The sequence below is a fragment of the Macaca thibetana genome, chromosome 2, assembly GCF_024542745.1.
Source record: "Macaca thibetana thibetana isolate TM-01 chromosome 2, ASM2454274v1, whole genome shotgun sequence".
NCBI classification, from domain to species: domain Eukaryota; kingdom Metazoa; phylum Chordata; class Mammalia; order Primates; family Cercopithecidae; genus Macaca; species Macaca thibetana.
Window position 1 is genome coordinate 20,735,328 of NC_065579.1, and position 13,113 is coordinate 20,748,440.

At 37.5% G+C, this 13,113-nt stretch overlaps 1 protein-coding gene across 7 annotated transcripts in view; it reads left to right on the forward strand.

The window, feature by feature from the left end:
- The window catches only part of SLC4A7 (solute carrier family 4 member 7), a 107,243-nt gene that overhangs the window by 35,116 nt on the left and 59,014 nt on the right, over positions 1–13,113 (forward strand). For 6 of the 7 annotated variants that reach the window (XM_050779450.1, XM_050779453.1, XM_050779449.1 and 3 more), the window contains exons 4-6: positions 8,409–8,547; positions 9,416–9,576; positions 11,878–12,066. In XM_050779450.1, the coding sequence (XP_050635407.1) occupies positions 8,409–8,547; positions 9,416–9,576; positions 11,878–12,066 (489 nt within the window). The remainder of the gene's footprint in view (positions 1–8,408; positions 8,548–9,415; positions 9,577–11,877; positions 12,067–13,113) is intronic. The other variant, XM_050779456.1, reaches the window with a different exon arrangement.

The following is a 13,113-nucleotide window of genomic DNA, read 5'->3' on the forward strand; positions in this document are numbered from 1 at the left end:
TCTTAAGATATGTTCACCTAAGTATGTGGTTTGATGTTTTAAACTAGGATATGGGATTAAAAGTGTAAGTATAGGGGCTTCAAAAATAGATTATAATGAAGAAGATATTTGACTTTTCAAAGGAATAACTATTCCTAGAAAAGATTTATGTCCCTGAAGTTTTTAACTACCAATTTGTATCTGAGAAAGTGCTAAAAATGAAGTCTTTTCGTTTCGGCTCTCTAAAGGGATTACACAGGACTTTGCTTCTAAACAGGATGGAATAACAGGGATTAAATTTTCTCCCCATTTTATTTTAATAATTATTCCTATTTGGGGACTGTTTTCCATTGCATTTTCCTTTAGCTTTATTGAGATATAATTAACAAATAAAATTTGTATACATTTAAGGTGTACAGTATGATTTATATATATATGCACACATATACATTGTTAAATGATTATCAAATCAAGTTAATTAACACATCCTTAACCTCATATAGTTGCCTTTTACTGTGTATAGTGAGAACACACACAACTAAAGTCTACTCTCTTAGCAGATTTCAAGGGTACAATACATTTTTTTCTTTTCTTTTTTTATTTTTTTTGAGACTGAGCCTTTCTCTTTCGCCCAGGCTGGAGTGCGGTGGTGTGATCTTAGCTCACTGCAACCTCCGCCTCCCAGGTTCAGGCGATTCTCCTGCCTCAACCTCCCAAGTAGCTGGGATTACAGGTGCCCTCCACTACGCACGGCTAATTTTTTTTTTTTTTTTTTTTTTTTTTGTATTTTTAGTAGAGACAGGATTTTACCATGTTGGTCAGGCTGGTCTCGAACTCCTGACCTCAAGTGATCTGCCTCAGCCTCCCAAAGTGCTGGGATTACAGGCGTGAGCCACTGTGCTCCGCCATTACGATATTATTAACTATAGTCATCATGTTGTACATTATTAGATCCCCAGAATTCATTTTTCTAATAACTGAAAGTTTGTAACTGCCATCCCATTTAAAGTAGTTGGAAAACCAGATAAAATATATGAAACAGTAGTTTTAAGACATTGTACAAAAAGCAGCACAGGACTTTGATTTCTGAGAGGGAAGAAGCAAGTGAGATAATACCTATGATGACCTGAGCTTATTACCCAGAGACAGTTTCCAGGCCACAGCACAGGGAGGGGAACTCAAACAGAACCTAGAGTTGAGGAGCATAGATTGGAATTTGGGGAGGTAAAAGAGGCTAGAATTTGAGGTATTGAGTTCAAGAGAGCAGAGAATACTCAAGAGTTCCAAAGATCTGAAGAAGGATCCTTTTGAGTGTTCGGCTGATCACTGGTCTAGCCATGTGTGAGAGGAAACTTACCTGTGGCCTGGGAAAAACCTACCAGAAAATAGCAGTAGGCTAAGCAGTTTCTGTACTTTCACACAAGACTGTGAATAGTTTGTGTTCCCTTCAGCCACAGTGGAAAGACTTCGACATATACAGGGTATTGGATAGAGTTCTCAGGAGGCTCTGGCCTTAGTAGTGAGTCTAGATTAGTTTTACACTAAAGACTGCAGTGAATCTGCTTTAAAAATTCTTAAAGGCAGGTCTTGAAAGAATTAAGTTAACTGTATGCCAGGGCAAAGTATTACACTACTAAAAGAAAGAAGATAAAATCTGTCACCTGACCATGTTAAATTCCCAATATCTGGAATCCAAAAATTATCAGGGATATAAAGAAGCAGGAAAGTATGAACCAAAACCAGGAGAAAAATAAATTAAGACAGATCTAGAAATGGCAGAGTTGATTGAATTAGAAAATAAGAATGTTAAAGCAACTAGAATAAATATGCTCAAAAGGATAGAGAAGAATATGATTGTGTTAAAGAGAGCTATTGAAAATAGGAGGAAGCCCCAAATGGAAATTCTAGAGAGGAAAAAATACAACATCTGAAATGGAAAACACGCTGGATAGGATTAACTGAAGATTTGCTACAGCAGGAAAAAAAAGTAATCAGTGGTTTTGAAGACAGTGATGGCAGCTATCCAAAATGAAACACAGAGAATGAACTGACTGAAAAAGAATGAAGGGAGCATAAATAATTTGTGGGACAATATCATGTAGTCTAACATGTATGACTGGAATCCCAGAAAGGAAGGTATCAGAAAAGGTACTTGAAAAAATTATAGTTGAAGAATTTTCAAACTTAATGAAAACATTGAACTCATAGATCCAAGGAACTGAACAAAACCCAAGAAGAAACATAAAGAAAACATATAATGGCTCATGAGAATCAGATAGCCAGAATCAGAATGTAATAAGCCTGAATGTGTATGCATATAACAACAGGTGCAGAATACGTGATAAAATTGGAAATAGATCAATCCACAATTAGAGTTGGAGATTTTAGCTCTCCTCTCTAACAGAATAAACAAACAGAATATTAATAAGGATATGGAAGACCTGAATAACACTGCCCAACCAGACTGATACTGACATTTATAAAACACTTCACCCAAGGACAGCAGAATACATCCTCTATAAGTGCAAATGGAATATTTACCAAGATCATATTCTAGTCCATAAAACAAGTCTCAGTATAATTTAAAAGAAGTGAAAGTATGTTCTCTGATTACAATAGAATTAAACTAGAAATGTCATCAAGAATAATTCCTAGGTATTTGGAAATTGAAGAAAATACTTCTCAATAATCATGGGTTAAAGAAATAATCACAACAGAAATTAGAAAATATTTCGAACTCATTGAAAATGAAAATAGTGTAGGCAGGTAACTGAGATAGATTTTTACCAAGTAAGGACAGTTCTGATATGTACACGATTTATACATGGTACTGTGCAGAGTGAGGACTGTCTAACATTCAGATTTGTTAGATGTAACTAAAGCAGTACTTTAGAGAAAAATTTGTAGCATTTAATCCTCATATTAGAACAGAAGAAAAGTTGAAATCAGGGACTTAAACTTCTAGCCTAAGAAACTAAGGAAAAAATATAGGGCAAATTGTAAGGAGAAGATGGGAAACAAAATTGAAGGAGAATGAATAAAGTAAAAATCAGAAAAAAACAATAGCAAGACCTCAATCAGAGCTAAATCTGGTACGTTGAAAAAAGATTATTAAAATTGATAACTGTAAAGCCAGATTGATCAGAGGACAAAAAGCCCCCACAAATGACCAGTATTAGAAAATTTCAGTATACATCCCACAGAAATTAGAAAACTAATTAGAGGGCCGGTCGCAGTTATTCCACCACTTTGAGAGGCCGAAGCGGGTGGATCACTTGAGGTCAGGAGTTCGAGACCAGCCTGGCCAACATGGTGAAACCTCGTCTCTACTAAAAATAAAAAATCAACCGGGAGTGTTGGCGCGCACCTGTAGTCCCAGCTACTGGAAGGCTGAGACAGGAGAATTGCTTGAACCTGGGAGGCGCAGGTTGCAGTGACCTGAGATCTTACCACTGTACTCCAGCCTGGGTGACAGAGGGAAACTCCACCTCAAAAAAAGAAAGAAAGAAAGAAAAAATGCCCAGAGCGGTGGCTAATGCCTATAATCCTAGTGAGACAACCAAGTAAAAACGGCTCCCAAGACAGTCTACGAGCACTGGAAAGATGGGGTGCAGCAGTGAAAAGTTCGCGCCATTTGCAGAAGGGAACAGCCTGGCCCCTCCTGTTCCTGGATAGTAATCAGGAATTCAGTTGGTGAGGTGGACAGCCTGTTAGCAGGACTCCTTTCAAAGTGTCTGCGTGCCTGATCTTTCCCTGCCATGTGACAAGAACCCAGTTTTGTCTGCAACACCAGCACTTTGGGAGGCCAAGGCGGGCGGATTGTTTGAGCTCAGGGGTTTGAGACCAGCCTGGGCAACACAGTGAAACCCTGGTCTCTACCAAAAACACGAAAATTAGCCAGGCGTGCCTGTTATCCCAGCTGAGGCACGAAAATCACTTGAACCCAAGAGGCAGAAGCTAGTGGGCTAAACTTGCGCCTCTGCACTCCATCCTGGGAGTGAGCCGCCGTCTCAAAAAAAAAAAAAAAAAAAGCGAGCTGTAGTTTTTGACGTCACGTTTTCATGTTTTCGGAAGGATAAAACCCATTTGGGAGTTGTTTATATGAATATAAAGTATAGAGGGATACATAGGTTAGTCTGTGTTTCAATAAAGATCATGTTTCTCTAAAGAGATACAAGATCTATTCAATATAATATTTAATATAAAAGATAACTGATACAATTCATTAAGGGTGAAAATATTAGGGACATGACATTTTAGTCCATTCTTCAAAACTACAATCAATGCTGGGAGTGGTGGCTCATGCTTGTAATCCCAGAACTTTGGGAGGCCGAGGCAGGTGGATCACCTGAGATCAGGAGTTCGAGAACAGCCTGGCCAACGTGGTGAAACCTCGTCTCTACTAAAAATAATTACCCAAGTATGGTGGCACATGCCTGTAATCCCAGCTACTCGGGAGGCTGAGGCAGGAGAATCGCTTGAACTTGGGAGGCAGAGATTGCAGTAAGCCGAGATGGTGTAACTGCACTCCAGCCTGGGTGACAGAGTGAGACTCCCTCTCAAAAAAAAAAAAAAAAAAAGCAAACTAATAAGAAATATTATGGATGGCTTTGTGGCAACTAAATTGATAATTTAGATGAAATGGGCAAGTTCCTCTAAAATATAAACTACCAAGCAGAAATGCATTAAAGAAGCCAGACATGTTGACGCATGCCTGTAATTTCAACACTGGGAGACTGAGGCAGGAGGATTGCTTGAAGCCAGGAGTTCAAGACCAGCCTAGGCAGCAAAGCAAAACCCTGTCACAACAAAAAATAAAAAATTACCTGAGTGTGGTGATGTGCATCTCCCCAGCTGCTGGGGAGGCTGAGGTTTATTGATCCCTTTAGCCCGGGAGTTTTGAGGCCACAGTGAGCTATGCTTGTGTGACTGCACTCCAGCCTGGGCAACAGATACCATCTCTTAAAAAAAATAAGTAAATAAAAAAAGGAAGAAATGGATTAAAGACATTAAATTTGTGGTCTAAAACTTTCTGACAATGAAAATTTACTCTCAGATGGCATCAAGGATGAAATAAAACAAACTTAAGAAAGAAATAATAAAGACTTTGCTAGAAAACGTAAGAGGAGGGAACACTTCTCGATTTTGTTAATGAATCCAGCATTACCCTGATAGCAAAACTAATCAGGGATATTACAGGAAAAATACAGCTATGGACAAAATATTTTTGTGCATATGGATTAGAAAATCCCTAACAAAATTACAACATTGCATCCAGCAATGTTTAAAAAGGATAATATATCATGGGAGTGGTAGGCAGAGTAATGGACTGCAAGATACTCATCTCCTAAACCCTTGAACCTGTGAATGTTACCTTATATGGCAAAGAGGACTTTGCAGATGTGATTAGGTTAATTTGTTTTGTTATAAATTTTTTTGAGACGGAGTCTCGCTCTTGTTACCCAGGCTGGAGTGCGATGATGTGATCTTGGCTCACTGCAACCTCTGCCTCTCGGGTTCAATCGGTTCTCCTGCCTCAGCCTCCCAAGTAGCTAGGATTACAGGCCTGCGCCATTATGGCTGGCTAATTTTTGTATTTTTAGTAGAGACAGGGTTTCACCATGTTGGCCAGGCTGATCTCAAATTCCCAATTTTAGGTGATTCACCCACCTTGGCCTCCCAAAGTGGCTGGGATTACAGGTGTGAGCCACCATATCTGGCCTATTTTTTTTTTTTATTTGTTTTTATTTTTGTTTTTGAGATGGAGTCTTGCTGTATCACCTAGGCTGGAGTACAGTGGCATGATCATGGCTCATTGCAGCCTCTGCCTCCTGGGTTCAAGTGATACTTCTGCCTCAGCCTCCTGAGTAGCTGGGATTACAGGTGTGTACCACCATGCCCGGCTAATTTTTGAATTTTTTGTAGAGATGGGGTTTCACCATGTTGGCCAGGGTGGTCTGGAACTCCTGACCTGAGGTGATCCACCTGCCTCGGCCTCCCAAAGTGCTGGGATTGCAACTATGAGTCACCATGCCTGGCCAGGTTAAGAATTTTGGAGTGGGAATATTATCCTGAATTATGCAGGTTGGCCTGATACAGTCACAGGGATCCTTAGTAAGAGGAATCAGAAGATCAGACTGGATATAGATGTGACAGAAAGAAGCAAGTGGCTGCAGTGATGTCAGGAAGGGAGCCTGACCCCAGGAATGTAAGCTGCCTTCAGAAGCTGGAAAAGGTAAGGGAATTTGATTTTCTTAGAGCCTCCAGAAGGAACCAGCCCTGCCAACACCGTGATTTTAGCCCTCATTTTGGACTTCTGGTATCCAAAACTGTAAGAGAATAAATTTGTATTATTTAATCCACCAGGTTTGTGGATTAAATTTGTTACTAGCTTGATGGCCAAGCTGGAACCTAAGGTTGGTTTAAAACTGTCAATGTAACTAAGTAATCTTATTAATAATACAAAGTGTCTCGAAAAGCAGTACAACCATCTAAATAAGTTCAAAGCAAACCTTTAACAAAATTCAATACCTATCCGTGATAAAACTCTCTGCAAACTAAGAATAGCAGGAAACTTCCTTAACCTGATAAAGGCATCTACAAAAACCAAAAACCAAGAAAGCCACCATGTAGTCAATATCACATTTCACAATGAAAGACTGAATATTTTCTGTGATTTGGGAAAAGGAAAGGATGTCCTCTGTGATGACTTTTATACAACACTCTACTAGAGGACCTAGCCAGTGTAAGAAGACAAGAAAGAATACAGGGCATACAGATTGGAATGAAAAAGTAAAATGGTCTTTATTCGCAGATACAGGATCATGTAGGTAGCAAATCCTAAGCAATCTACAATACTTAAGAGAACTAAGTGAGTTTAACAGGTCACAGGACATAAAATCAATTATATTTCTATATAGTTGCATTGAGTAATGAGATTTCATTTAGGGGTCATTCTGACAAAGATTTGTGCAAGACCTAAATGCTGGAAAGTTTAATACAGTAGGAAGTTCAATCACAATATGTTTCTTTAATCCTGTATAGGTCTTAGGTTATTTCTTCAATATGAAGGCTCATGACATAAACATACTGGAAAATTTTCAGATGTTTTTTATATGCTTCTCTTCCTATTCTTTATATTTTTCTTGTCCTGGAGTTCTTGACCTTCTACATCCTTCTTAATCTTTTATGTTTTCTTCCTTCTTATCTGTTGTTTCTACATTCTCTGAAATTTTCTCAGATCTGACTTTTACAAAGACAATTATCGAATCTACTCTTTATCCTGTTCAAATATCCTTGTTGCATCCACAAGTACTTGGAGGATTATTCATTTAGGTGTAAATTTTGAGTGAGAACTCATCTCTCATATTCAGGGTAACTATTTGTGGTGGTTTATTTGTTTATATGGGGCCCTAGGGCTTTCAACTGTCCTGGACTAGTATTTATGCTAATTCCTCTGTTTCGGGCTCCTATACTACACGAGTAGTTTAATATTGGATGCCATGAGTGGGTTATCTGTTCCTTGTAGTGACTTGTTCTACCCCCCAAACCCCAAGCTTACAGTTTTGTTTCTCCATGATAGTAGGAAAATATAGTTTCTGTATACTTGAAGTTTTGAGTTTTCTCATCATTTTTTGAAACTTGGAGATTTTCTATTTTTTACTCTTTAACATAGCTTGCATTTTATTTTATTTTATTTTATTTATTTTAATTTAATTTATTTTTATTTTATTTTATTGAGACAGAGTCTCTGTTGCCTAGGCTGGAGTGCAGTGGCATGATCTCCGCTCACTGCAATCTCCACTTCCCAGGTTCAAGCGATTCTCCTGCCTCAGCCTCCCGAGAAGTTGGGATTACAAGCATCCACCACCATGCCTGACTAATTTTTATATTTTTAGTAGAGACGGGGTTTCACCATGTTGGCCAGGCTGGTCTCGAGCTCCTGACCTCAGATGATACACCTGCCTCTGCCTCAAAGTGCTGGGATTACAGGCATAAGTCACAGTCCCTGGCCTTAGCTTGTATTTTAAATATTCTGTTCTAGCTTTTCCATGTAGTTTTGGTGAGGAAAAAGGGCTGCCTTTGAACATTATGTTCATGTTTTGGAATGTTACTTTTATTTTTGTTTGTTTAGATCAGTTATTAAGTTAGTTTGACTTGTTTATTTTTAACATAGTTTTCTTTTTTTTCTATGGAGTTATCTTTCTATGACTTTTTTTTTTTTTTCCTGGATTGTTGGTTCTTGTTTCCTTTCAGAATTGTGATAGTCCAATAATTAAGAGAGTTTTGATGAAATATATTTGTTTATACAGGTAACAAAAGTGTTTCATTTTCAAAACTGAATTTATCTTTGAATGACTAAATTTATCTTTGAATGACTTGAGGAAAAATTTGAGTATATGTGAATTCTTATTAAATTCTTATTAAAGATACACCATCCCAGAGAGTTCAGTTTATCCTTGGTACTGAAGATGATGATGAAGAACATATTCCCCATGATCTCTTCACGGAAATGGATGAACTGTGTTACAGAGATGGAGAAGAATATGAATGGAAAGAAACTGCTAGGTAATACTGCTAAGTCTCTCTCTCTCCCCTTTTTATTTTTTTTTGAGACGGAATTTTGCTCTTGTTGCCCAGACTGGAATGCAATGGTGTGATCTCGGCTCATTGCAACTTCTGCCTCCCAGGTTCAAGTGATTTTCCTGCCTCAGCCTCCTTCTCAAGTATCTGAGATTGCAGGAGCTCGCCACCACGCCTGACTAATTTTTATATTTTTAGTAGAGATGGGGTTTCACCGAGCTGATGGGGGTGGTCTCAAAGTCATGACCTCAGGTTATACTCCCGTCTAGGTCCCCCATAGTGCTAGGATTACAGGCGTTAGCCACCGTTCCCGGCCTAAATCTCATTTTTAAATTGGCTTTCCTTGATTTCTTTTTGTAATGGGAATATTAAGTTGAAAGTATGAGATATCTGGTGCTTTAAACCAGTGAGCAGAGAATTTCCTTATTAATTGGTAGAAATTCTATCTTTAATTTTTCCCTTTATTCTCAAATTTGTTTACTTAAATAATCCTTTATACTTTAATAAAGAAATTATGTCATTGTAGATTTTAATGTCTACAATTTTGTGTATTGCAAGTTTAGATGAGGAATAGAAGTAGAAACTATATGAAATTCCATAGTTTGTTTTTGTAGACTTAGTATTATGATAGCTAGAATAGAAAGAGGAACTACAAAGGAGGTTTGGGACTATAGATATTGTAGACCATTAGCATAATTTGTGAAAATGTGTTTGTAACCATAGTCTGTTTGGTCGTCGTTTTCTTTGTTTCTTTCTTTTTTTTTTTTTTTTTTTAAGAACAAATTTTTCTTTATCACATTAACAAATGGAATCTTCATTACTTATAAAATATTTTTATATATTATGCATTCAGATGGCTGAAATTTGAAGAGGATGTTGAAGATGGCGGTGACCGATGGAGTAAACCTTATGTGGCAACTCTCTCTTTGCACAGTCTTTTTGAACTAAGGAGTTGCATCCTCAATGGAACAGTCATGCTGGATATGAGAGCAAGCACTCTAGATGAAATAGCAGGTTATAGTAAACTGACTTTTAAAAAATATGTAAGATGTAGGGGAATTTTAGGCATCATTTAATAACTATATGCTGAGCTTCTATTCTGTGGAGTACAGTATAAGGAAATAAGATAGATTTTTTGTTTTTGATAAATTTGCAGATGAGATTAAATTAAACAGACGTAAGTGTAGTATCAGTAAGAGAGTGAATAGTGGCACAAGCAAATACAGAGTCTGTTCTCTGGAAATTCAGTAAAGAGTTTTTTGTTTCCTTGTTTTTTGGAATGGGGATGTGGGGAATAGCCACAGAGAACATTAACTGTACAAGTTACTCATAAAATGTGAACACATGGGAACGAGGAGTAGGTGATACAAGAGAAAAAGTATTTTAAGGAAGAGTAAAGAAGTCTAGAGTAGTATAGACAGGAATCTCAGGAAAGTCAGTTCTGTGTGAATATACAGATTTCTTCAGTAGTGGTAGGAGGTATGTTGGGAAACCCAGTTAGAGACTGGATTGTGACTAGCCTTGAATTATTGGAATTTTTTGTTGTTGTTGTTTATTTGTTCTGGGGGAGGGGGATCACAGGATCTCTCACTGTCATCCAGGCTGGAGTTCAGTGGCATGATCTCGGCTTACTGCAGCCTCTGTCTCCTGGGCTGAAGTGATCCTCCCACCTCAGCCTACTGAGTAGCTGGGATCACAGGTGTACACCACCACGCCTGGCTAATTTTTGTATTTTTTGTAGAGATGGGTTTTCGCCATGTAGCCCAGGCTGGTCTTGAACTCCTGAACTGAAACGACCTGCCCATTTTGGCTTGCCAGAATTTTGGGTTTACAGGTGTGAGCCACGGTGCCTAGCCAAGAAATAGGATTTTATTTGGTAGGCATTTTGGTGGTCTTGATGGTTTTTAAGTTGAGGAACAGTATGATTTGAGATACATTTAGGAAGATCATTCTGGCAACAGAATGTAGGGTGGCTTTGGATTAGGAAGAGTTTAGAAGCAAGTAGGCCAGTTATTCTCTAGGAACAGTCTAAGCAAGGAAAGAGCTCTGGTAGGTTGAGCAATGAAAATCAAAGGGGGAGATTTGAAGGATAATGTGGAGGTAGAAAGTAGAAAAAGGCAGCTATAATACAGCTTTTTGTCCACTAACTAAAATTAATGAAAACCAAAATTAAGTTTGGTGGTAATGAATTTGATGGTGTGACTACCATTGTAGATTTCTCCCATGGAAAAACAAAAATCTGTGGTATTTAGTCTTCAAGAGAACTATAAGCTTAATACAATTTCTCAGGCTAGAAATACTTCAATTTTAGCCAACTGTTAGATTTGACTGTGTGCTGCAAATATTTAAATTGTCAGTCCTTACTTTCTTGTCTTACATGAGTAACTGAAAAATTAAGTTAAGGTTGGGAATATTGAATTTGTATAATACATATGGGTTTCAGACTTTGGTTTGCAATTATCACATAATACCATGTAGTACTTTTAGTATATGTTGTATAATCTAGTGTTCATTTATTTGGTAAACTGTAGTTATTGTGTTAATGTTAACAGTTTACCTATTACGCTGGTCCTTCCAGGGTTTTTTTTAGAGTTACCATATAGTTTTGAATATTTGACCCACTTCTTCCAAGTTAGTGCCACTGTTTAAAAATATTAATATATATTTTATAAATTAAAAAGTTTAATCACTTCAGTAATGTATAAAATGGCATTGCCATCATTTTCCCCATTCCCCACATCCCCTTCACAGCCTGATTTTACTCCTCTTCCTAGAACTTACGACCTCATGACGTTTTACCTATTTGTATGTTGGTTTCTCTACCTCTCGAAGAGAGCAGAAACTTGGCTCTGTTTTGATATTGTTAAACTGCTGTATTCCTAACACATAGCAGACACTCAGTGAACAGTTAATGACTGAGTGGGTCCTGATACTCATCTGCTGGAACAGTTTTGGGGGAGAATACGTGGTTTGGCAATAAAATACCTTTACATCTTAGGAAGGTAGTATTATTGAATATTCAGCTTAATAGAATTTATTGTATTCATACAGGAAAGCACTTACAGCTATAGGAAGGCTAATTAGTATATAATAGTAGCCTCTTTATAATTAATAGTATTAAAATAAGGGAGTCTTTATAATTCCTTTTTATTGGGTGGATAATATTCATTTATGCATTGATTATTTAATAGTGATAATAAACCTTTCTAGAGTTACTTAAGATTCTAATTTTTGTCATAAGATTTCACTCACAGTTTATTCCTGTATTTTATGGTCATCTGAGTGTTTAGTAATTTATTTTTTTTCATTGAATAGATATGGTATTAGACAACATGATAGCTTCTGGCCAATTAGACGAGTCTATACGAGAGAATGTCAGAGAAGCTCTTCTGAAGAGACATCATCATCAGAATGAGAAAAGATTCACCAGTCGGATTCCCCTTGTCCGATCTTTTGCAGATATAGGCAAGAAACATTCTGACCCTCACTTGCTTGAAAGGAATGGTGAGATAAGTTGTGGCATCCAATTTTTTGCTAACACTTCTACTGTAACAGCTTTCCAGAACATTACGATTAACATTTGGGGATCTTTAAACACTCACTATACCTACCTCTGAATTATTTCTCCTCCCTGCTTTGTTTCTTTTCAAGGCCTCTCGTATAATTAATTAAAGAGGCATAAATTATGATCTATAATTTTTAATTTTACCTTTTTGAAATTCTAAATCTTGGGTTTGAACCTTTATTTTAGATTTTTCCTACTTTTTTTTCCTCCTGAATATACTTGGTTTGCTGGTATAAACAAGTGTTTTTGGATTGGTTTGCTGATTTCACGGCTCTTTATTTGTACAACTTGTGAAAGGCTTTTATGACTGTTCCAGTCTTATACTAAGGGTAGTTGGTGTCTTCTAATCCATTGAGAATGGCTCAGACCCAGGTCTACATATTCCGCCTTTCCACTCTCATTCTTAGGTTACAGGCAGGTTGTGGGGCTTGTGGGAAGACAGTGTTTTTACAGTTGTTTACCTCTGTCAGTGTCCTAATGCTGGCACACTTGGAGGTTTTGCCTTTCCTTATTTTCTTCTGTGTAAAGCAGAGGAATGCATCAGTAGGGTTGAGAACTCTGATGAGTTCTTTTCCAGTGAGTCTGGAAAACCCGGGTGCAAAGGATTGGAGTGGCTTATGAAGTACTATAGCCTCCAGCAGTTGCTGTAAGCTGCTACTATTACCCAAAGCTTGTGAGGATTACAGTGAGGACTAGTGGAGTATGGGACACGGTGCCTGCTCATCTTTTTTATCCCTTAAATAATAGTATGACTTTTAAGTGTTCTACCAACAAGCAAGCATAGGTGATAGGGTCTAATATATCTAAAGCTGACAATAATCATCTTTTGTATCTTCCACTTGGCCATGAAAACCCTTTTTAATCCATTTAAAATTATGTCATCGTGTATTTAAACAATCTTAAGAGTAAAAGAATATCTCTTATGGACCAGAATTCAATGTAAAAGCAAGCCATGTATAGCGCATTTTAACTCTCTTTTTTTGTCT